This window comes from Mytilus californianus, unplaced genomic scaffold, assembly GCF_021869535.1.
Source record: "Mytilus californianus isolate M0D057914Y unplaced genomic scaffold, xbMytCali1.0.p SCAF_13, whole genome shotgun sequence".
NCBI lineage: Eukaryota > Metazoa > Mollusca > Bivalvia > Mytilida > Mytilidae > Mytilus > Mytilus californianus.
The window spans coordinates 36,244,089-36,270,074 of NW_026262615.1; the positions used below are offsets into that span (position 1 = coordinate 36,244,089).

General features: G+C 33.0%; 2 protein-coding genes across 4 annotated transcripts; both read left to right on the forward strand.

The window, feature by feature from the left end:
- The first annotated feature begins 1,330 nt into the window (after positions 1-1,330).
- On the forward strand, positions 1,331-5,473 carry LOC127723572 (histidine N-acetyltransferase-like). The gene is made up of 3 exons (XM_052230244.1): positions 1,331-1,748; positions 2,518-2,754; positions 4,255-5,473. Exons 1-3 carry the CDS (start codon positions 1,557-1,559, stop codon positions 4,804-4,806), a joined length of 981 nt encoding a protein of 326 aa, XP_052086204.1. The 5' UTR covers positions 1,331-1,556; the 3' UTR covers positions 4,807-5,473.
- A 2,804-nt stretch (positions 5,474-8,277) lies between these two features.
- On the forward strand, positions 8,278-24,093 carry LOC127723571 (glutamine synthetase-like). Of its 3 annotated transcripts, none has more exons than XM_052230241.1 (7): positions 8,278-8,483; positions 11,778-11,958; positions 14,365-14,537; positions 15,388-15,549; positions 16,739-16,885; positions 18,298-18,625; positions 21,930-24,093. In XM_052230241.1, the coding sequence occupies exons 3-7, from the start codon at positions 14,381-14,383 to the stop codon at positions 22,216-22,218; spliced, it is 1,083 nt and encodes a 360-aa protein (XP_052086201.1). In that variant the 5' UTR covers positions 8,278-8,483; positions 11,778-11,958; positions 14,365-14,380; the 3' UTR covers positions 22,219-24,093. The 3 variants fall into 3 exon arrangements, with proteins under 3 accessions (XP_052086201.1, XP_052086203.1, XP_052086202.1); XM_052230243.1 differs by having other exon boundaries at positions 11,889-11,958; XM_052230242.1 differs by lacking the exon at positions 11,778-11,958.
- Positions 24,094-25,986: the final 1,893 nt, after the last annotated feature.

Genomic DNA, 25,986 nt, shown 5'->3' on the forward strand with positions numbered 1-25,986 from the left:
TATAATTAATAATCAGCATTGTGTCATTAGGGAATTGAGATTAAGTACATACGGAACAAACATTATTTCTAGTTTATCCTGCATAATGACGATCGCTCACGAAGACGCTTGATGAACTTTGATAGTGCAGGAATACAGGCGGTCCCCTCTATATGGTAAATGACGTCATAAAGGCGCGCATAAATGACGAACTTTTCCGGTGAAGGACATAACTCGAAAGTGGTCTATTGTTTTTTTTTTTTTTTTTTTTTTTTTCTTTTTTGTGATTCTTACTTATTTTGATGTGTTCTAGAATCATTGACGAGCATTTTCAACTTTTACTTAATGATGGAAAACGGACTTTTCTTTTTATACTTTCTTGTACAGAATTTTATTTGTTGAAGCGGAATTTCATCAGTCCTAGGGGGAAACCAGCAATTCCCTTTAGGGATTAAGAGTCTAGGCTCAGTCCCTGAAATCAATCCCCTCTTAAATATAATCAGTTTCAGTGTCTTCCTTTTTGGCTCTTACGATACAGTACGACCTGGGAGATGCTCAGTCCATATCATCAGACGATAAAAATTTGAAATGTCTCACAGTCTGACATATGTTGTTACAATGTCGGTCCAATTTTCTTACACGAGGAAATGATTTTTTTAATAAAATTATTAGACTTGGTACCAGCAAATACAGAAAATGACTGGGTTTAAAACGTTAAAAAGTGCTCAAAACCCAACCCCTGACCAGCACAACATAAGAACAAACATAAAAAATCAGTTAATGAAGGATTTTGAACCGTTTTCAAATATGATAACAACTAACTATAACAGTTCACGATTTATTGTCGGGTTAGTGTTGCTAAAATTTTTCTTTCCGAGGAAAATTGTCAACTCTCAAAATCTTCATTGTATATATTTTGCACTTTTCAAATTATATTTATAATGAAACAAAAAAAACAAGTGACTGTGAACAACTACACCAATTCATGATTGATTGATTGATGTTGGTATTAAACCCCATTTTCAGCACACTTTACTAAAATCATGATGGCCGGTTGTCATTGACAAAAGAAGCCGGAATACTTAAAGTGAACAAGCACCTTCAACAGAAAAACTTTCAAGTGATTCCTAATTAATTCCTTGTCTATTTGCTTCCCTCAAGTTGAACATGCTGAGATGCAATGCATGGAACTATAGAAAATTTAATTTAAATCAACACTATTAGGAGATTTTTATGTTTAGTTTAATCTTTTTTGGTGGAGACATGAGTGATTAGATTATTTGGGAGAAAAGCAACAATGGTACATAAATGTAGCAGGCTGGATTGGTGTGGTCTGCTTTCATTATTATTCAAGTTATCCGTTCATGTACCTTCTTCCACCTCAGAGCTATCAGCTCTTTGATTAAACTTATTTATACAAAACAATTGTTTTATTTTTTTTCAAACCAAGAAGGGAGCGTACGCACGCTACGTCCCCACCTGAAACTATCGCTGATACACGTACTATCATAATCTGAAAGTAAAAGAATCCATTCATTAAAAATATAACTGTAGTTTAAATTTTAATTAGCCAAACAATGGACCATCAAGAAATGGACCACCAAGAAATAGGAATCAAAAGGGTAACAACGGAAGATTATGAACGAGTAATGGCGATATTACCCCCAGATGAAATCTATCATGGAGGTGATTACCTGCCAGACTATTTCCACATGTTGCTTGAAATGCCAAACATAGAGATGTATGCAGCTGTCGCCGGAGATAAATTTGTAAGATTTCTTATCAAAATTATTATTAGTTGTTTATGAAAGAGTAATTAGTAAAGAAGTATTGTACGTAAAAATGGAAACATTCAGAGAAAAAAAAACACTCCCCGAAAAATATATTCAAATTAAAAATTTGAAAAGAAAGAACGAAGCTTTGATTTTTATATGACGATATTCAACAATATTTTGCAACAACACTTTTATTGTATATGAAAAAATGTTACAAGCATACTTTTGTCATTGATGTCGATAATTTGAAGCCATATCATATCATAGAATATTGCACTCTAACTTTTTGTTACGCACTGTGGGAAATATTTCGTTGTTATATACAATAATAGTTTACAATATAGCCTTCGTATGAGGTCGACACGAGGATATATCAACCTGAAAGATGTATATCGACTGAAGACAAAGTATTTGGTCGATATATATCTTAAGGTCGACCTCATACAAAGGCTTCAGTTGTTATATTATTGCTATTTTTAATAAACCTAAAATTGAGCATGAAATCATTTGATTGGTTTGTTAAAATGGTGTCATAAAGGATTAAGGTTTTTAGATTTTAAATTTTGAAATATTTTGAAAACCATAATCCTTTATGGCACCATTTGCAATATCACATTTCTTTCTACGGTTTTCAGTATATTTTTGAAAATACAGGTGAACACGTAACTCTTTGTGAACGAATCAAATAAGTTAGAATATACAAAATAATAATATAAAATAATACTATAAGATTTACCTGTCAGTGATTAAATTGATTTCCCAGGTTGGATTCAGTTTTATGAGCATAGTGGATGATGGTAAAACTGTAGTACCACGAGGCGGTCGAGTTTCGAAAGAATATTCTGGTAAAGGACTTGTCGGGCTAATGTCGAAATGGTTGGACGAAGGAGGACCACTTTACCGACAGGGATTTTTATATAGAGCCGCTATAGGAAATAAAGAAAATGCTCCACTGCTTCAACACGCTCGAAAAGGATTATGCAAAGAAATTCTTCAACAGGTTTATTTACAAATTTATGTTTATTTACAAATGTTCCATTTAAAATTTTTAAACAACCGTTTTCATTAAGTTGACAATTTTGTTATAATTTGACCGCAGTATGAAGATGTGAAAGTGTATGAAACATGTATGATATAGGAATAATTGATATTGAAAAACATTGGAGAGATATGTTTAATATGTTTCAATTAATTTATTGTTGCTTTCTGATTGAGGCCCAGTGCCAATATGTCATGCATATAATATTGATACAAAATTAAGATAAAAAATCTTTCTATATCAATTGATACAACGTAGGATCTGCAATTTAGATAGATCGAGATAAGTGTAGGAATAATAAACGCAAAAGGAATCATAAGGGAATGTTCGATAGGAACACACATTTTTCTTTGCAATACGGGACAGTCAAAGAGTGTCTGTACTGGTTCCTTAGTGAAATATACCTTTTTTCATGGATCAGAGATAGTTTTTTACGTGGTAATCAGTTACTTTGTTACTAATATCAATTCATTTGTATACTATAATAGATAAATATAAAGCCGGGCTGTAAGGTGTACACGTCCGGATGACATATTTAAAAAATGTCAACTGACCTTGACATTTTTTTGGATGTTCAAGGGTCAATGTTTCTTAACATGCTTACTACATGTAAAGGTCAGTTTATCATTTGAAAAGGTTAACTATATTTCGTCTTTTTATATTATAAGTATATGAGGTTTACATGTCTTTCTGACATGAGTTACCTGATCTTGACCTCTATATGCAGTTAAATGATCAACGTTAATCATGTAAAGTTTTCGCGCATAAATCATTTCCCCTGATCTGATAAAACTGTGTTTATAGATCCTTAACACAATTCTAAACACATCTTATGTGCATTTTTTTACACGTTTTGTTCTAAACATGTCTCAGTTCTAAACAGACTGTTTACGTGGACAATGTGTTTAAGATTGTGTTTAGGATCGTGTTTAGCTTAGAAATAAGTGTTTTATTTCTAAACATTTTCTTTCTTAAACACATTTAAAAGTGTTTAAATTCAAGACGTGTACGTTTAATGTGCTTACTGAGAAATGTGTTAAGATATTAAATACAATCCTAAACACGTTAAGAACTAAACATGTAATACATGTGTTTATATTCTAAGCACCATTTTTACATTGTGTGTAATAGGTCAGCTGTGGTCGATGCAATTGTTTGACGGGTAATATACTTTGAAATACCACAGTTTGATACGAGCAGTTCGGACACAATAATGGCTGTGTACACGTTTTGCCACAATTGTTAGGATAAATAATGTTTTTTCTATGGGTAACCAATCTAAAAACCAAAATAAAAACATAAAACTATCAGATCAACATATTGCACAATATTTAGCAAGTACACAAGCACGGTAATGTACACATTTTGATATCATGTTAAAAATAGCATGACAAAAACTTAAAATACAAATATTTCTACATTTCATATTTCATTTATTCAGTTTCAATTTTTATTTTGCAGGACTTTCGCTTTTACGACATTTGGAAATTCAATCTGGAAGATGAATTTAAGAAGCAAAGGGAATCAAACCAGTTTGTAAATGCACGATTTATCGAAAAAGATGAGTTTGGTCAAATACTAGAATCACGTGATCTTAGTCGATATTTTTTTCCAGAAGGCCGTGCTGTTGTTGACGACGTACCATACAAAACTATGCGATCAAATGCTCCACTGATATTTACAGAACGCACAAAAGTAGTAGTGACTGATACTAATAACCCACACGAAGCCATTTTATCAATTAGTAATTTTTTCAAGGCCCCTGTTGGAATGATTGTAAATTTGAATATATATGGCTGTTTGTCCGAAAAAATCAAATCTCATTTAATCTTACATGTCGAAAAACTGCTTCCCTGTTTAAGGAGCGACTTCATACTATTCCGTTGTATATCAAAACCAGATACAAATTGGGCAAATTTGGACAACGTGATGACTGAATTAGGTTTTAAAACAACACATTTTTATGGAACAGGTTTAGTTTGTGTGGAATGGAATTTAAAAAGCAAATTGTAACTATTGACAATATGATTTGATAACACTTAACTATTATCTTAAACTGCCGGTTAAACATGTTTAGAAAAAAATGGATGCAATGAACATACAGTTTTATCCAGAAATAGAATTGTTAGGTATGTTTGGCCCGAAATGTTTATCACAAACAAAAGTTACATGTATTAGATCTATTAGAACAAGTGATTTTTATTTTTGTCTTGCTTGCGACGAAGGTCGCGGAAGGCGAGATATGGGTGTGCTTTTCCGGCGGCGGCAACAATTGTTAAGTTTTCTGCTTAGGTCAGTTTGATAGGAACTACTTGTGATATATGAATAATATGTTCTATAAAGTTGCATTACTATCAGTACATATAAGTCTGACGACTATTTCGAGGCCCTTCCCCCTAGTCCAGTGACTTTGAATAAATTAGCAGTTTTCAATGTAAAGTTTCTGCTTAAGTGAATTTGATAAGAACAACTTATGACAGACATTAATATTTTCTTTGAAGTTGCATTACTACATGTATCAGTACATATAAGTTTGTCGGTCATTGTCCAGCAATTTTGAATAACATGTAATTAGCAATGTTGCTGTCCATCAGGCGAGACATATCTCTGTGTCAACAGTTTGTCTAGAGGACGGATAATTTTAGTTTTCATAATTTCAATATTAAAATGCTTTCTTGCTTGCCTTCTTTTACTGCAATTGTCATAATTAATTTTATGATGAATGAGATTTCCATTCTCCAAAATCCAATAGTCTTTTTACTTTTAAATGGTAAATAGGAACGGATTTATTAGAACATTTATATGATTGATTGCCATTCATAGAAATTGAAAAACCGTGTAGAAATCAATTGTGTAACTAAGATGGGGGTCTGGATGGGGTTTACAGAATAGAGAATATTGGACAACACGTGCAGATTAAAGGGCAAACAACATAAAGAATAGAGAAAAATAGGCAAACAAAAATTAGAATTGAGAATAATTGGGTGCTAAAATATAAAGACTAGAGATACCAGGAAAAAGTTATAAAAGAATAGAGAAACGTGGTCAAATAAAATTAAAGAATACACAACTGAAGGACCCCCATCCAGACTCTCTAAGATACCATTTGCTTGCACGATTGCTAAGTTCAACGTTTTTCTATTCTGACAATCCTTAACATGATTGATTCAAATGCGTGGTCACCTTAAATTGAACACTTGACAGTATACATTCATTGGTACCATGCGGCGGACAGGAAAACTGTTAGTTCATGTGCCTGTCCCATATTACCTTGTCAGTAACTGCTTTTTGTAATATCGTAATATTTTGGTCATTTAGATATTTGATTGATTGTTATCAATTGCTTTACGTCATGTCGTAATTATGACTTGCATGTTCAGAACGAAAACAAATTAACAAATAATACAATGTAGGTATGTTCTGCAAGGTAAGGCAATATTACGGAAAAGGGGGGGGGGGGGGGGGATTTTGATAGCCATTTGTAAATGAGGGTAATATGTTGGATAAGCGCAGACATTTTACATGGAACAGGCCGCCTATGGACACTCAGAACCTTGTTGCAATGATTCTTTATAGTGGATCCGATTAAACGTCCACTTTCTGACCGGGCTTGACTTGGTATTTACACATCCCACAGAGACAAACTTAAACAAGGGTTTTTACAAATGGATTTTAAAAATCTACGAATGACCATGAAATTTCTATACTGCTGTGCCGGTGGCCACTTTTATTTTTTTAAATCAAGCTGCCTTGTTATGTAGCAAGGAAACCCTAGTTTCTTCCGTGCTGTATATTTAAAAGATCAACAACAACAAGGCTAAACGAAAAACAGTAGCCACCAAAACATGTGATCATTTTAAAGACTTTTTTTTATTGGATGCAGCCAGTTACAACTGCAACCAATGGAAATCACTATCTCTTGGATTCGAAATTCTATTTTAATCCGCCGAGGGTGGAGGAGGGGACTGATCGTAACCTTTGGCTAGCGAAGATGGTGAATAATATGATTTTCGATTTTACTGAAATAATTTTATTGAAAATGGTGTAAGACATTCCAAAAACATATATCAAAGTTAAGCACAAAAATTAATAAAACTCTTAAGTTATAGATAGACCTTATTACCTATCGACGTCATTGTAAATTCCTTAACATTGATTAAGATACCGATGTCTTAGCTCTGTGAGTTTACTTTACAAAAGAATAATAGAACTGTGGGCACTTTATATGACTATTTGTCTTCGTGATTTTTTTTCCATGCATGAGTTGACTCTTTCTTGCTCTGTCTCTCACTCTTTTTGTATTCTGTGAGAGCTTAAACTAGCTTTTGACAATGTCTAAGTTATTATATGACATTGCTGCCGGTGTAGAGGCAATTGCTGTCGACGTAGAGACCAGCCGTTTTTGACTGGCACATATACATTGTAAATTCAGGCCTAACGTCTTAGGCGAATTTTGAATTCTCTACATGTAGCAGCCCTTTAATTGGTGTTATGGCAACGTGACTTTCTTGATTACTGCAAAATCGGGAGTTATTTAAATATGGTTACTGTCCGAAATAGTGTCAAAATGTTGTATAAGTTAATATCCTAAATATAACAGAGGTCAGTTTGACAATCATCATACTTAATAACCGTCCGGTGAAAAATTTGAAGTGGGTATAAATATAATAAAAAAATGTTTACATATCTGTAGAATATAAAAGATAAGCAATATGTCAAAAATGTTTGTTAAATATCTGTCACAATAGTAGTCTGTCAATGTGTCCATGTAAATAAGACATTCTTTGAATGTTTTAAAATGCGAGGACATATTATTTAAGATACAATGTAGCTATATCAGAATGTTGTTTATTTCTTCAACATGATGTCATCGCCGCTTAGATCTAATATGTTTGGTGTATTAGTAAATGCCATTTGCTCTTTTGTTGTGCAGTTACACCACTGTTTAACCCCGCCTCATTCTTTATGTGCCTGTCCCAAGTCAGGAGCCTATAGTTCAGTGGTTGTCGTTGGTTCATGTATGTCATAATTTGTTTTTCGTAAATTGTTTGTAATAAATTAGGTTGTTAGTTATCTCAATTGAATGGTTTCATATTTGTCATGTCGAAACCTTTTATAGCTGACTATACGGTATGAGGTTTTTCTCATTGTTGAAGGCCGTACGGTTGCCTATAATTGCTTACATCCACTTTATGTGAACTTTGGTGGATAGTTGTCTCATTGGCAATCATATCTCATCTCCTTATTCTTAATGTTGGTTTGGACACTTTGATGAAGGATATCCTAAAATAATAAAACTTTAAAAAAAAGTAATGAACCTTTCTAACCTTTCTGATTTAGAATAAGCAAAAATTTTTAAAATGAGGTCTACATTAAAATAAGTGGAACGTTTTGACGTGTGTATAATGAACAAGGAAGTTTCAATTTAAAACCTATGTTATGGTTCAGTACAAACTATTCAATTGTTACAAATATAAGACGTGTTTACTTATATTTTTTTGTTTGCATACAAAGACGAAAATAAACCCAAGAAGTATATAAGTCAGTGGTATAGGCGTGATGTAATATTTGATAAATAGGTTTTGGTGTATTATTCTTGGAATTGGAAGCTAAACTTCTTTGAATTGGAAGCTTAACAACAAAACTTTTTCAGTGTTTCAGGACGTTCTTAATCACTAAATAGGTGAAACGTAAGTAATACTTATATATAATGTTATATCATAATAACAGAAAGTTGGAAGGTAGTAATAAAAGTGAAATCGTTAAAACCTAAAATACACATTGATCAATTCATAAAAACAAAATACAAAAATTGATCAAAAGTTACAGACGGGTGCAATATTCTATAATATGTTCAATGTTTTCTTTTGCTATCTTTTTTGATACATTATATACATGATATATTGTCATTAGACGGTTGTCAAATGAGACCTACATTGCTATCACGTAGAAAAAAGTTTGAAGTGAGTTAAGAAGATTTGATTTGATTTGATTTTTGGTGTTTTAACGCCACTTTTAAGCACCGCTTTTGGGCTATTTCGTGGCGGCCAGTTTTTATTGGTGGAGGAAGCCGGAGTGCCCGGAGAAAACCACCGACCTTTGATAGGAAAACTGACAATCCTAGTCAATTAAGATTGGAGTCGAGTGCACCGGCACGAGCGGGGTTCGAACTCACAACCTTAGTGTTGACTGGTTAGTGATTACAGTAGTAACTACTTAGACCACTCGGCCACCGAGGCCCCTAATTAAGAAGAGAATGACGAACAATTATCATACTGGTTATATAAAAATAAGAAGATGTGGTATAACTGCCAATGAGACAACTCTCCACCAGAGACCAAACGACATAGAAGTTAACAACTACAGGTCACCGAACGGCCTTCAACAATGAGCAAAACCCATACCGCATGTCAGCTATAAAAGGGCTAGAAATGACAAATGTAAAACAATTCAAACGAGAAAACTAACTGCCTGATTTACGTAAAAAATCAATGAACGAAAAACAAATATGATACACAGCAACAAACGACAACGACTGAATTACAGGCTCCTGACTTGGGACAGGCACATACAGAATGTGGCGGGGTTAAACATATTAGCGGGCGCCCAACCCTCCCTCAACCTGGGACAGCGGTGTAACAGTACAACATATGAACACACTATAAAAATCAGTTGATAAGGACTTAACTCATCAGATCACAAAAAACACATAAAGGACGTGGCAGGGTATCTATACATCCCTAAAACAAACAAAAAAAGACACTAAGTACAGATCTGAGAGTACTGGCAGTTGTTTATAATTACAAGTTTTTTTTATACAACCACAGCAATCAACTAAAAAATAACTTCATACTTATACTAAAAGTTACAATTTTAAAACTTCTTTTCATAGTTCCCGAGAGTGATACGAACGGTTGTGACATCATTCATAACATACTGTCTGTTCATTTTCTGTCGATTAATTTGCAAAATATTCACAGAATAAAGTACCAACGTTCTCAGGCAATTTCAAAGTTGATATTAGACGGATTTGGTTCTTCTTTTCCTATCCCTTTTGTTCATATGGCTTCTCGCGTGTTAAATGATTTTAATTTTATCCAGAAAAGTGCGTTGATGTTTTCATTTCATAAACAATATTTAAATTGTTAATCTGAACATATACCTGATTTTTTTGTTTAATTCCGTTCCAAGTAATTACATTGTTAAAAAGAACTTAATATGAACATTTTAGATATATATTTTCTTTCGTCTAAAGTATGCTCAGTCAGGATTCTATTTCGTCAAAATTATCTACCCATTACGCCTCCTAATTTTTTCAATCGTTAAAATTGTTTGTCAGGGGAAATTTTCGAAAGTTCAAAAACATTTAGACAAAATTATAATTAGATATTTCGTGGAAAGGCAGAATAAACATTTTCAGACGTTGAACATGTTGAAGACTTGTAACCCTAGAAAACACACACATTTTTTTTAAGTTATATTTTTTTTGGATCCACGTGTAAAGTCTGTCGTCAAGTACTTTTAGTTAAAAAAAAATGTTATTCCAACACGCTTACTCTTTTGTTATGACTCATTAGAAAGGTATTTCACTTGATCTTTAGTTTAGTTTGAACATATTTTATTTGCTTAAATATGCAAAAGGCATGAGACACAAGTTAATCTTATGAAGTCTTCTCCCATGAACAATTTATAACAATAGATTTTTTTACAAAGCATGCACGCAAACAATACATTATATATATTGGATATGTAAAAAGATGATGTGTGATGATGTGAATGGTTGTACACAATATACATGTATATGGACTTTAGTGTGCTGTATTACACAATTAGAAACCTTTTTGACTCTTTAATAAATTCATATACTTTCTTTAAAATTCTTTCATTTAATTAATTAATGACGAATCACCGGATGTTCAAATTTAGTAGAGAGTTCTCTGGTAACCAGTTCAGATTATTAGATAGTTTGATTCTTATATTCGTATAATTAGGACATTCAAAAAAGAAGTGAAATGAATCTTCACGCTTGATCTTTAACGTCACGGTAACTACATTGCAACCATTTATTAAAAATAGCAGCGGAAATCTTCGGTAGGTAACATTCGAGGTAAAGAGTACGGGATTGTGGATATGACAGTTGGGCCATATCTGTCGTTATCTGTGAAACAGATGTTCCATAACGTTCAACCAATATGTGATGGCGTCGGCAATATTTTCGAATGGATAATTTCAACTTCACCACATGGAATTCTAGGTTTTAATAAAGATATCCGCACTTTTGACATAACTTATACTTAACCTAAGTATCAACGGTAGCAATCGGCAATCTTCGGGTGAATCCGCTACTCTCCTTCTCCATAACGTTCAACCAATATGTGATGGCGTCGGCAATATTTTCGAATGGATAATTTCAACTTCACCACATGGAATTCTAGGTTTTAATAAAGATATCCGCACTTTTGACATAACTTATACTTAACCTAAGTATCAACGGTAGCAATCGGTAATCTTCGGGTGAATCCGCTACTCTCCTTCTCCATAACGTTCAACCAATATGTGATAGTGTCGGCAAAATTTTCGAATGGATAATTTCAACTTCACCACATGGAATTCTAGGTTTTAATAAAGATATCCGCACTTTTGACATAACTTAACCTAAGTATCAACGGTAGCAATCGGCAATCTGCGGGTGAATCCGCTACTCTCCTTCTCAGTTAGAGGAACAGAATCGGCCGAGATTAGACGAGGGAACCAAGTTAGATGGAGGAACGGAATAAAGAGTTTAGACGAGTAGTAACTATGTAGCGTATTTTCCATGGGCGATAGCAAACTAAGATTGAAATGAATTATCTCCCGTTGAATAGATAACAAATTGAAACAAACCTTAACGGTACGAAGGAATTAAATGTATTTGAGATATGGTCACATCCTTCAGTGAATTATGTATTATGCTTCAATTCGAGACGACTCATTTTGTATTTCAGAGATAACAAATTCAAAATGTCAAATATCCACAAGTCTGAGTAAAGAACTTTTCAATCGTAATTATTATAGACTTGCGTAACATTAGAAGAGTCGTGTGTGAATATTTATAGATAGACGGCACTAGTGAAGGCATCAGAAGTAAAAATCGTACACTGGAAATTGGATCCAAAGTGCCTAGTGGTAAATATCACAGTCGCATTAATTTGTACGCTATGGTAGTCGGGTCTTCCTCCATATTTGACCGGGTTGGACGACTCCAAAACCGGCTTATATATAGAAATAAGAAGATGTGGTATGAGTGCCAATGAGACAAGTCCATCCAAGTATGAATATGACGGTTTGTCAGGTGTGAAAGGTGGGTACCTTACTTGTGTAATCAACTCCTCCTACAGTTCTCAACCCAGATCCTTGAAACTTCACAGGAAGATTGCACATATTTTGAAGCTATGTACCTGTTTTTATATCGAATTGTTTAAGGATTTTTTTCTCAATTTTCCAGACTTGGGAACTTAGTGATTTTTAAGCAAAATTAATGAAAGAGAATACAAGATTTGTTCAATAAACTCGTACACTTTTCAACACAGATCCCTGAAACTTCACAGCAGGATTGCACATATATAGAGTTTGTGAACCTGCTATTATGGAATTGTTTGAGGATTTTTTTTCTCTCGTTTTCTGACTTGGGAACTTAGGAAACAACCATTTAACTTCAAGGGGGGGGGGGGGGGGGGGGGGTGAGTTATGGTTTTTTCCTAAAAAAATATTCTGATCCCCAATTTGAGGAAACAAATATTGTGGTCAAGCAGATGACAAAAAAAAATATTCTGAATCCAGATTTTCCCCATACCTTGTAGTGTTAAATTTTGAAAAAAATAATTTGATTGATAGCGTAGAAAAACTTTAAAAAAACAAATTCTGACTCAGACAAAAAAACCAAATCACCCCCTTTCCCCCTTGAAGTTAAATGGTTGCTCTCTTACTCATTTTTCAAATATTTAAATATTTAGTATAGAGTATTCTCCAATTGTTTTAGAAATATTCTGCGCAACCCGACCATTTGTATCTTTGATCTTTTTTCAATAATAAAATAGCAAAAAACAATCGGTTTAGAATTGTATTGAAAGAGGCAGGAATACAAATCATTCGTAAAACCTTTCGTTTTAATGAAAAAAATTATTATTACAACTTATTTTTATATATGCATAATATTTTGGGGAGATTTAAGGAAAAACAAAACAATTGTCACTATGAAATAAGAGGATCTGGAAGGGTGGAGGGGACGGTCATAGATATTTGAATTCTTTAAATTTTATGGGCATTTTTCTTTATCTTTTAAAAAATAACGCGTATTCTGTAAAATTCTCATGAAAATTGTTGCCTATTATTTTTTTCTGTAATTAAATGATTTCTTTATTCTGCACATCGTTCATTTCTGTAATCAGTATTTTATCACCTTATTTATTTATTTTCCCTCCGCAGTTATTCTTTATTCTTTCCCATCCAATTATTCTCTATTTTTTGCTAAATTTTTCTCTATTCATTATTTTTTTGTTCATTATCCTCTATTCGGTCAACTCCATGCAGACCCTCAAATGAAGACGATGTGAAGTATACGTCAACGACACAATCAAACAACACAAATACTGAAGACATACAAAGGTCAATATAATGTCTTCAACATAAGTAACATGTCTACAAGATCGTTCAAGCTCTAAATCGCTCTGAGTCGAAAAGAGATACGAATACATTTACTATATATACTTTATTCTGATAAACCGCTGTAAATACAAAGGTACACAGAAGAACATAGACATTATACAATATTACAAAGGTACATATGTTGAGGAAATAAACAATACAATAGAAATACATGAATATGTTTACATGTTAAAAATGTGCGGTGTATATTAAATGGAAGACCTTAAAATATGACAGAGGAGGGAGAAAGTTAATTGAGAAAAATTCAATCCACTTCATCGTTTATAATTCTAATTAAATTGCACAAATTTCTAAGCTTTGACTGTTTTGATATATTCATAAGTTCCCTGAACTTAAGAATATTACAAATGGTTTGTGAATTTTTATCTAAATATTTATTTCTTTCTGTTGTAAAAAAGTTGCATTTGAGGAGACAATGCTATTCATCACCAATATCACCATTTCATAAGACAATGCAGTATTGTTTCATAAGAATCCGTAATTTTGATTGGCTGACATAAATCGAATAGAACGCAACATTCGTGATATCGTCAAAACAATACATTCGGAAAACAAACGAAAAATGTAATGTACATGTAATTTGAAATGTCATAGGCGTAGCATAAAAATTTAAGTATAAGAATTGAACGTTTCTTTTTGTAATTTTGTGTGGTTGTTAAAACGTTGATCGTGTGCACGTTTCTAGGACGGCGCTTCATATAAAATATGTTTCGGCTAACGCTTTTGCATTCCAATAAAATTATAAAAAGACGCTTTCAATTCTTATAATTACATGTTTATGCTACAACCATGACATTGATAATTATATCAAATTTTTCGTTTGTTATCTCATGCCGCAAGTGTAAATGCCTCTTATATGTATTTCAGAAATATCAACTTCAAAATGACAAATATCCACATGAGTAAAGAAATTTTTAATCGTTATATGGAGTTAAGTGATAATGCTAGAGTCATCTGTGAATATTTATGGATAGACGGTACTGGTGAAGGTATCAGAAGTAAATGTCGTACACTTGAATTTGAACCCAAAGTGCCTAGTGGTAAGTTTCAAGGTCTCATTATTCTGTACGCTATTAGAGTTATATGATTAAGATAAATAATAATAACAAAAAGAAAAAAGCTAGGTTTAGAATTTTAACGAAAAAAAAATTTTGAGGCATAAATGCAATTTCATTCCGTAGTTTTTTTGTTGTTTTTTTTCATTTGACTTAAGAAAATTATGTGATTTTATCTTATTATCACGACATTTTTACAAATACGGAATATATTCTAATGGATATAAAAAGAATAACATTTAATCTTATAATTGGAGATAACTCAGATAATTTAATCTTATAAAGATAGTATATTAAGTTTTTTTTTTTTTTTTTTTTTTTTTTTTTTTTTTTTTTGTATTCAAGCAAGAAAAACGTTTTTGAAAATAGTCTTCGTGACATATACTATTTATTTTATATCAAAACTGAACGATATAAAGACATTTTGGCAAATTTTGAAAACAAAATTTTATGTGTTAACCCTATAGTTGGCAAATCAGTATAATACATGTACATTGTGTGTATGTTACTATTCCCAGATTGGTAGCATCCTAAGATTACTTGTACATAAAAGCAAACGCTGGAACATTTCTTAATTCTAAAATATTTATGAATTACATAATGTTTTACTTGAGCATATTTGAAACCAAAGTAGAACGTAGACGGTGGTTTATGAAAACACTTTACGTTACACATGTTCGAAGGGCTAGAAATAACATGATATTTTATGTATGATTGTGTTTTGACATCTAATAAACTAAATGCATGTATTTTTTATATTTATTTATGCATGATTTTTTTCAATCTGGTTGTTAAGTTTATCTTTATTTTTGTAACGATCATTTATCACATGTAGATTGTCCAATGTGGAATTATGATGGAAGCAGTACATACCAAGCTGAAGGGTCAAATTCAGATATGTACTTGTTACCAGTGGCTTTGTTTAAGGATCCATTTAGATGTGGACTGAACAAACTGGTACTGTGTGAGGTATTGAAATACAACAAGAAACCAGCAGGTAAGCAATCACGCATATGTACAGTAAAATGGACAAATGTGTCAAATAAGATGGGGCAAGTACTAATTGGTGCAACGCCAACTGGAAACTGACAAAATATTCTTCGACAAAGTCACATAGACAGCGAATATATCATTCAAATGTGATATTGTTAATGAAACTTTTTAGTTTTCTATTGTTTTTGTGTTGCCTATCTGTAGTTGTCGTATAGGAACAAACAGATCGGTCGCGTTGGACTGCCAATTAAAATGTCGAAAATCGAAACGGAGATAAACACTAAAAAAAAACAAATATCAACACAATCAACACAGTTAAACATACATGAGATCTTTTGGACATAGTTCGGGAATAAAAAAGATAACCACGGAACCACGGAACCAGGAACACATGATTCACTAGTCGTATGTCATAACAGAGACGTTAATATATAATAACAAACAGTCAAGTTTGCTGTAGGAACAAGGCTTCTAAGGGAAATCTGTTTCGAGTCATCTAGAGATAGTTTTTAAAAGTAAGTATACAAATAAGAAGACGTGGTATGATTGCCAATGAGACATTTATCCAGAAACCAAATGACACAGAAATTAACAACTATAGGTCAACGTACGGCCTTCAACAATGAGCAAAACCCATACCGCATAGTCAGCTATAAAAGGCCCCGAAATGACAAATGTAAAACAATTTAAACGAGAAAACTAACGGTCTAATTTAAGTACAAAATAATGAACGCAAAACAAGTATGATACACAGAAACAAACGACAACCACAGAATTACAGGCTCCAGACTTGGGACAGGCACATACAGAATGTGGCGGGATTAAACATGTTAGCGGGCGCCCAACCCTCCCCTAACCTGGGACAGCAGTGTAACAGTGCAACAAAAGAACAAGGTCTGGCATTAATAGTTTACTTAATACATTAAGTACAAATAATTCGCAAAACATGTCACATGAAACTAAAAACTCAACTCTCACTAATAAACGGTCCTGAACGTCCAACAAAACAAACCTAGCTGTCCCTAAACACATGTATCATCAAAGCTCCTACTTGACCAGTGTAGTAGCTCCCGTTGTTTATCTGAAGGCAATACTAAAATCTTGTAGATCTTAACGTCATGGTAATATGATTTTTGAGCGATGAGTCCGTATAATGAAACACATTAGGAATTTTATGTTTTTCTTTTATTAAGAAAGTAATAAAAGGCATACTTGTGCCAAAACTATGGTAAAAGCTAAAGACGCCCATCCATGGTTTGGAATAGAACAAGAATATACATTGACAGATGTCGATGGACATCCATACGGATGGCCAAAAAGTGGATTCCCTGCTCCACAAGGTAAGGCTGTCTGAATTCAACCCCGAATTCTATCGACAATAGTAGAGACATGCGTTGTTGTTCAGATACAATATATTTCACACTGTTGGCGGTTGTGCTAAATGCAAAAATATGTCTTCATGTGTTAATCTGGAATCGTGTTTGTCATAGTGATTTTATGGTTATTTGTATGTAATATTGTTGAAAAATCCATCTGGCATATTGTAAAGATATTGAAACATTAGATTTAGTTCAGTTTCGAATATTACCCGTTTTGATTTCAAATACCATGAATCCGCAGCCCGCGGGGCAAATGGTAATACTAGTTCTTCTCTAGAAATCTCTTTTCTTTAAGAGAAAATGGAAATAATGAGCGGCACACTTATTCAAAGAGTTTAATAAAAACTGATATTTTATGTCATAATCTTAATGTAATAAATCAAAATTGAGAATGGCAGTGGGGAATGTATCAAAGAGACAACAGCCCGACCATAGAACAGACAACAGCAGAAGGTCACCAACAGGTCTTCAATGCAGCGAGAAATTCCCGCACCCGGAGGCGTCCTTCAGCTGGCCCCTAAACAAATATATATACTAGTTCAGTGATAATGAACGCCATACTAAACTCCAAATTGTACACAAGAAACTAAAATAAAAAATAATACAAGACTAACAAAGGCTAGAGGCTCCTGACTTGGGACAGGCGCAAAAATGCGGCGGGGTTAAACATGTTTATGAGATCTCAACCCTCCCCCTATACCTCTAGCTAATGTAGAAAAGTAAACGCATAACAATACGCACATTAAAATTCAGTTCAAGAGAAGTCCGAGTCTGATGTCAGAAGATGTAACCAAAGAAAATAAACAAAATGACAATAATACATAAATAACAACAGACTACTAGCAGTTAACTGACATGCCAGCTCCAGACTTCAATTAAACTGATTGAAAGATTATGTCTTCATCATATGAATATCAGGCACAATCCTTCCCGTTAGGGGTTTAGTATCATACCATCATAACATATATGAGAAGAACATAACCCGTGTCATGCCAACAACTGGTTTTTAAATAAATGTGTTTAGTGCCGATGCAAAGACCCTAAAAGTGAATCAATATTAATGCCAAAATATGCAATCTTTAATGACCTGACAACAGTATCGTAACTATATCCCTTCTTAATAAGTCTATTTAAAGGTTTTGTTAGCTTCAGAGGTGAATACTGACATTTTTGTGCTTTATAAAGAATATTTCCATAAAAAATTGGATGTGAAATACCTGAACGTATAAGAAGTCTGCATGTTGAGTTATATTTACGAATGATGTCCTTATACCGATATATGTTTTCATTTTGAAAAAAAAATTACATAGTTTTTACATAGTTTTCTTTTATCGTCCAAGATGAAACTTTATAGCTTGTTTTCATTTGTGTAGGTCCATACTATTGTGGTGTTGGAACAAACAAGGTATACGGGCGTGACATTGTCGAGGCACATTACAGAGCATGCCTATATGCAGGCGTAAATATAGCTGGGGCTAATGCTGAGGTGATGCCTGCCCAATGGGAGTTCCAGGTCGGACCATCTGAAGGCATAGACATGGGAGATCATTTATGGGTAGCACGTTATCTGTTGCATCGTGTTGCCGAGGATTTTGGTGTAGTCGTCACGTTAGATCCAAAACCTGTCGAGGGAAACTGGAACGGAGCTGGAGCACACTGTAACTATAGTACATTGGGTATGAGGGAACCAGGTGGAATCAAGTAAGATTTAATTAGGCATTAAAGCTTGTATGATTTATCCCAAGGGTGAATGGGGTATATAATTACGTCCCATGTGTATTTCTTCCTGTCACGAGTAAGGCACATTTGTTTAGCTGTGCGAGATGTACAAATACACAGCCACAGGTCAGAGTTAATCCAAAACTGTACGTTAAAGAACCATTGTTACAACTCTTTAAGGGTCTGGAGGTGACTTGTTGTTAGGCTAAATTTCTACCTCTATCCAAATTACCCTTATGTCTAGTGGCAGTACAAATTTCATGCCCTTGATTATGGTCGGTCTACCTTGTAGAACCTGTCTATCGTATTAATTGTTAATGGCTTATCGTCGTAAATATGCATGAAATAACTGCCTTTAAGGATCTTGTCAGGTCAGCTTTAGGAATTGTTGTCATATGTTCGGACTCCTTGGGTTTTTGCCTACGATACAGGGTAAAATATGTTGTCCCACTTTTCTTTTCATATACGACTTCAATAGCTCATAAAAAGGTCATTACCAAAATTTTAGCAAATTCTTGATTTTTATGCCCCACCTAGGGGCATTATGTTTTTCGGTCGGTGCGTCCGTTAGTCCGTCCGTCTGTCCCGCTTCAGGTTAAAGTTTTTGGTCAAGGTAGTTTTTGATGAAGTTGAAGTCCAATCAACTTGAAACTCAGTAAACAGTCATGTTCCCTATGATATGATCTTTCTAATTTTAATGCCAAATGAAAAGTTTTGACCCCAATTTCACGGTCGACTGAACCTAGAAAATGATTGTGCGAGTGGGCAGGTTGAAGTTTTTGGTCAAGGTAGTTTTTGATGAAGTTGAAGTCCAATCAACTTGAACCTCAGTACACATGTTCCTTAGGATATGATCTCTTCAATTTTAATGCCAAATTAGAGTTTTTACCCCAATTTCAGGGTCCACTGAAAATAGAAAATGATAGTGCGAGTAGGGCATCCGTGTACTATGGATAAATTCTTGTTTTCTAAGATTTGAGACCCAAATAATGCCAATGCTGGATATAAGATAAAGTCCGAGTCAGCCTTTTCCCGCCATTTTTTGAAAATTAAATATCTCAAAAAGGAGTTCCATAACCTATCAATATGTTTTGCTTATTTTGTTCCTTAACCGATGTTCTTCTGACTCATAGTTTCAATTTTAAATTCTATATTTTTTAAATTTCACCTTTTTAAATCTTTAAACAAGAATTAGTACTAGTAATAGTAATAGTCAGTACTCAATCAATTCTTTCTTATTCCTATTAAGTAAATTTTAAAGTTGCAACTCGCTTCTTGCATTTGTTCGAATTGTCTCTCCTTGAAGCGCGCGTCTGGCGCAAATATAAAATTTCAATCCTGGTATCTATGATGAGTTTATTTAGGAAGCTATCTTTTTATGTATATTTTCCTATTTATGATAGAAATTAGGTCGTCATGTAATTGTAAGGTATATGACACTAAAATATTCCTATACATACAAAACAAAGTAATAATAGATTTGTGATGAATATTGTTTTAATCCATTTACCTTAATCCAATTTACATAGGAATCCTATTAACAAACTCCGAAATATGTCCGGAACTGGTAAGGTTAGATTAAAACATCTCATAGATGCTTTCCAATTTATATAGTCATATATATTGGTTTGGTTAAACATTTTCGCGATAGAGTCTTTGAGTCGGGTTTAGTCTTTTATTTAGGAGAGGAGGACAAGATCGGGTATACAAAGCCGTGAATGTAGTAAGTATATTAGTCTGTGAACGTTAACCAAGACACACAAAGAAATAGAGGTGAGAATCAATACAGCTATAATTCTGAGGAAGGATTAAGAAGCATTGTTCCTGAATAAGGAAAAGCGTTTATAAGATAATTTCATAAATGAGTAGCTGCTAAAGAAGCAATGGCGTCAAGCCTTGGATAAAGTTTAAAGCATTGACCCATTTTTAAGAGCATTGCCTTAAAAAGCAATTAAGAGCATTGACTGTAAAAAAAAGCAGTACACATATTACAAAATCAGAAAAATAAGGCATCTCCCTTTGTATCGATTGTTCACCACTACAACCCATGCTACTTTATTAGAGAAAAGAAGCTATAATCCCTTACTATGTCCGGTGAAATAACTCTGATACGAACTCAGAATATTACCTACCCCTTACCCCCGGTACGTGACAGATTTATAACAGAGCTTTCTTAGTTCCTCATTGATGAATTTAGAAATTAATAAAGAAAAACTACCTCAGACAAAGTTGATATCTATGAATATGGATTTAGCTATTATTTTCATGTTCTTTTTGGTCACACAGCTATTAACATGATTAACGTATTTCAATACTTATACATGTACATACTTGGCTTTCAAATATTTGGCTTTGAGCGATCCTAATGGAGGTAAATCTAGAAAAGCTCTTTGGACACCTATTATTTATTAAAAGTTATTTCCATTATTATGTATATGCATCCAAAATTTATTGAACAAATATAGGTCGCAACACTTTTTCCAATGTAAAAAAATCACAGCTTTATAGGCATGCTATTTGCGAAATTATTTTTTTATGGACCAAATCATATATCTTTAGAAATTGATTACTTTTAGAGTCCATTATGAATATCAATCGGTTTTCAGGAAATTAAAAGGGAAAAGGCACTGTCTCCTATTAAAGAATTATAATTTAAAAGAAGACTTAATGGGAATTGCTGTTTTAATAAACTGATGCAACGTATACAAAACCTAGCATGAATTTCAAAACCCTATTGATTTGTTATCATTGATTTGTTATCATCGAATTGTTATCATTGATTTGTTATCATTGATTAGTTATCATCGAATTGTTATCATTGGTTTGTTATCATTGATTTGTTATCATCATATTGTTATCATTGATTTGTTATCATTGATTTGTTATCATCGAATTGTTATCATTGATTTGTTATCATCATATTGTTATTGATTTGTTATCATCGAATTGTTATCATTGATTTGTTATCATTGATTGTTATCATTGTTTTGTTATCATTGATTTGTTATCATTGAATTGTTATCATTGATTTGTTATCATTGATTTGTTATCATCGAATTGTTATAATCGAATTGTTATCATTGATTTGTTATCATCGAATTGTTATCATTGATTTGTTATCATTGATTTGTTATCATCAAATGTTATCATTGATTGTTATCATTGATTTGTTATCATTGATTTGTTATCATCAAATGTTATCATTGATTTGTTATCATTGATTTGTTATCATTGATTTGTTATCATTAAATGTTTACACGTCTGATAGCTATTGTTTAAATTTCAGAGAAATCGAAGATGCTGTCGAGCGTCTAGAGAAAGCGCATGAGCGTCATATCAAGGTTTATGACCCTAAGGAGGGGAAAGATAACGAGCGTCGATTAACAGGCAAGCACGAAACATCCAGCATTTATGAGTTTTCTGCTGGTGTAGCGAATCGTGGTGCAAGTATTAGAATTCCACGTCAGGTAGCGGAAGACAAATGTGGTTATCTGGAGGACAGACGACCATCTTCAAATTGCGATCCCTATGCTGTTACAGAAATCATTGTAGAAACTACTCTTTTGTCAAAGTAATTTGATCCACTCAATCACAAAGTCAACATACTAACTGTTCAAACACTGACCAAAATTTTAAGTATGGCCATATTTAGTATTATAGCCGACATTTATGTAACTATATACATATATACATATTGGTGAATGGTACTCAGTATAATTTTGTTTCCGTGTTATTGCATCGGTTTATTTGTAACGCTTTTGAATGATAATATGTGTTCTGGACAGATGAATATTAAAAATTATTACATTGGTTGCAATGAATTACATTGATTTCCCAGTGAAATAAAAACCGATAATTTCACATGTGAAATAGAAATAAACGTGGTTATTTCACTCCTCTGACGTCATACAACAATAGGCGTTGTCAAGACGTCGATAACGTCGGATCAAAACAAATTGTGAATGCGTAGAAAAAAATATAGTTCCTAACATTTTCTACTTTAATTTTATAAAAAATTCAAATCTCGAAAAATATTCAACTCGTGACCGAACAACATTGATAATTAACTCAAGCGCTACGCGCATTCGTGAGTTAATGTGTTGTTCGGTCAGTCGTTGAATATTTTTCTGTATTTGAATTCTTCGATTAGTTATTCTATAAATCTACCGTAGCTTATATGATCAACAGGCATACATACTATAAACCATAGAGATATACTCTATATTGACATTCTGAAAAAATCGAGGAAGAAACTTTATGATAATATAAGATATAAAAGAGGGACGAAAGATACAAGAGGGACAGTCAAACTCATAGATCAAAAATAAACTGACAACGCCATGGCCAAAAATAAAAAGACAAACAGACAAATAATAGTACAGATGACACAACATAGAAAACTAAAGACTAAGCAACACCAACCCCACCAAAACAGGGGGTGATCTCAGGTGCTCCGGAAGGGTAAGCAGATCCTGCTCCAATAGTTGTAGTGTTGACACAACACAACACAAGTCCTGATACAGTTCGTTATAATATCACAAGTCCTGACACAGTTCGTTATAATATCACAAGTCCTGACACAGTTCGTTATAATATCACAAGTCCTGACACAGTTCGTTATAATATTCATTTTATTTTCACTTTTGATATGTGTCTCACCCATTTAATGAACTTCGTGTGTATACATTAAATCATCATCGTACCTTGTGGGTTTTCGGGAACATTCATTTATTGGACTAATGTTGAAATTATGTCATTTTTTATGCATTACCGCTCTATGTCAAACAATTAAAATATCATCAATCGTTAATTATACTCTTCTTTTAACATGATTTGTTCATATACTGTGATTTGTCTAATATGTTATGATTTTTTTTCTTTTTGAATTTGTTAGTGAATAGTGTTTTTAAGTATGCAGACAGTTTTTGCAGTTGTCCTTCCAGTTTTGAAAAACAAAAAATTTAAAACCAGAAAAAAACAAAGAAACAAAATATTAAAATTTTAAGCAATTTTCAGATATAAGATTATGCTTCTACTAAAAGAAAAACAATTGTCTTTACGCCAAGTAGGAGGAACAGTAGCTGTGATTCTTGTTATTAACTTGTAATAACCAAATTAACATGATAAATGAAGTTTAGTTGATTCAGATTGCTTCGGGGTTGGTACTTTTCTTATACAAATGCATACTTGGAAAATGTAGAGAAAGTGTATTTTTTACTCGTAATAGCAGTATATAGTGTTGGTTTTTTATCTGCTTATTATAATTACAAAAGAATGGATTTTTTATATTATGATGTTTTATGATATTTTTATCGTGTGTTTTACAGTCTCTCATAACTCTTTTTTAAAGTGGTTCTTTTATAAATTGATCTGTTATTATCTATTTTATATTGTGTTATATATCAAATGTTTTAAAGAAGTGAGACTCTAATAAAGTATTTGTTTATTTATTTGTTTGTTTGTTTGTTTGTTTGTTTGTTTGGTTGTTTGTAAATAGGGTCTTTTACTCTTCTGGTGGCAATGAGTAATAGGTCACTTCTCTTTTAAATCCCAAATGTTTCCCTAAATATTGGCATGCACCATCTCTTTTATAAATTGATCTGTTATATTGTGTTTTATATCAAATGCTTTAAATAAGTGAGATTCTAATTAAGTATTTGTTAATTTGTTTGTTTGTTTGTATGTAAATAGGATCTTTTACTGCTCTGGTGGCAATAAGTAATAGGTCACTTCTCTTTTGAATCCCAAATGTTTACCTAACTATTGACATGCCCCCCTAATAAAAATGTGGTATGATTGCCGATTAGACAACTATCCGCCAGAGCTCAAAATGACGGGGATATACGCAATTATAGGTCACCGTATAAGTCTTCAACAATGGAAAAAAGTACTATCGTATACTTAGCTATAGAAGGATAACCCTTTACTCTTTCAATATCAATCAAATCAGCTATCAATGCTAGAAGTATGTTATTAAATTGAAAAAAAAAATCTCTTACTAAAACACAGACATGTAAGAGTTCATGTAAGAAGACAGCTGTAATTGCATTATAGTCCCTTAAATTTGGCCATGTATTACTGAATCATTTGGTCTTTAACCAAGGACCTAATGAACTTAAGTCACAACTCTGCCAATTGGGGTTAAGAAAAACGCATAAAGCCACGGTTTATAAATAAATGATGTAACTTTTGCGACACAAAGCTGAACTAAAAACAGTCCTAGTACATACATGTATGAGAGGATACAATGAATAGGAGTAGTTCTTTAGCCGTATATTGGAATACCGTCGTGGCTGGTATTATGGGTGAATGCATTTACCAAAGATTGAAAACGTATGTTAACATTCAGCAATCTATTACACAAACCTAAGAATGTCTTTTTTGGGATTTGTGCACATCTATGCATAATAAAAACGCTAACTGTAATATAATACCTTGCATCTTCCTCTATTCATATTTTATGTTTTATGTGTCAAAAAGTTGTTACCTATTTACTAAACATTGAAAATATTATCGCATTTGATAGCTGATGTTTTACATTTAAAAAAAATCTATTTCACGGCACCCCCTTTTTCTAAAAGAAAAATCAAAACACGAAACAATGCAAAAAACAAAAGTAAAACAAAAACACAAAAAAGTGTTTTCTATACATAATACGAAACAAAATAAACTACTTCTTTCAGAGGTTAGCATATGATGTAAAGGGCTTGAAACCCTTATATAGTACACAATTTACAAAATTTCCTCAGAGAAGGTATTGGCAAAAATCTGGATCGTATATATACGTATTATATACGTTTGTAGGGTTTTTGGCATTTTTCGTATTTTTTGAAGTTGTGATCTGCACAGATTAAAATTAAAAAGTGCCAAAAAAATTTAAACAACAACTCAGTGATAAAACGAGTCTTTATCATGGTTTCTTCCTGATAACAAACACAAATTTTGCAAAACTTTGAAAATATCCGGATTATTATACCTTTTTCATGAATCAAATTTTACATATAAGTTTTTATAGTAAAATATTTAATCTAACCGCAGTCTAGTTATTACAGTCTATTTTGTTGGGAACATAGCCCTCGTCGGGACTGAGTGAAACCCGAACGTACATTGAGGCGACGGGATTAAATCTTAGATGAAACTATTCCCTTTTCTCTAGCTCCTAGTAATGTTGTAAGATATAAGGGGGATGGCTCAGATGTAAACAATAAACTTGAGTTTAACCCCGATACATTTTATTTTCGTAAACGTGTCTGTGTCCCACGTCAGTGAGGAACGTTGTCGTTATTGGTCGTATGTCATATCGTCATGTTACCCCCCCCCCCCCCCCCTCCCCTTATTTAGAG

Coding starts and splice junctions, on each gene's coding strand:
- LOC127723571 (XM_052230241.1), top strand. CDS start 14,381: ATGACAAATATCCACATGAGTAAAGAAATTTTTAATCGTTATATGGAG. Junction 14,538..15,387: donor TGAACCCAAAGTGCCTAGTG/GTAAGTTTCAAG, acceptor TATCACATGTAG/ATTGTCCAATGTGGAATTAT. Junction 16,886..18,297: donor TGGATTCCCTGCTCCACAAG/GTAAGGCTGTCT, acceptor TCATTTGTGTAG/GTCCATACTATTGTGGTGTT.
- LOC127723572 (XM_052230244.1), top strand. CDS start 1,557: ATGGACCATCAAGAAATGGACCACCAAGAAATAGGAATCAAAAGGGTA. Junction 1,749..2,517: donor CTGTCGCCGGAGATAAATTT/GTAAGATTTCTT, acceptor TTGATTTCCCAG/GTTGGATTCAGTTTTATGAG. Junction 2,755..4,254: donor GCAAAGAAATTCTTCAACAG/GTTTATTTACAA, acceptor TTTATTTTGCAG/GACTTTCGCTTTTACGACAT.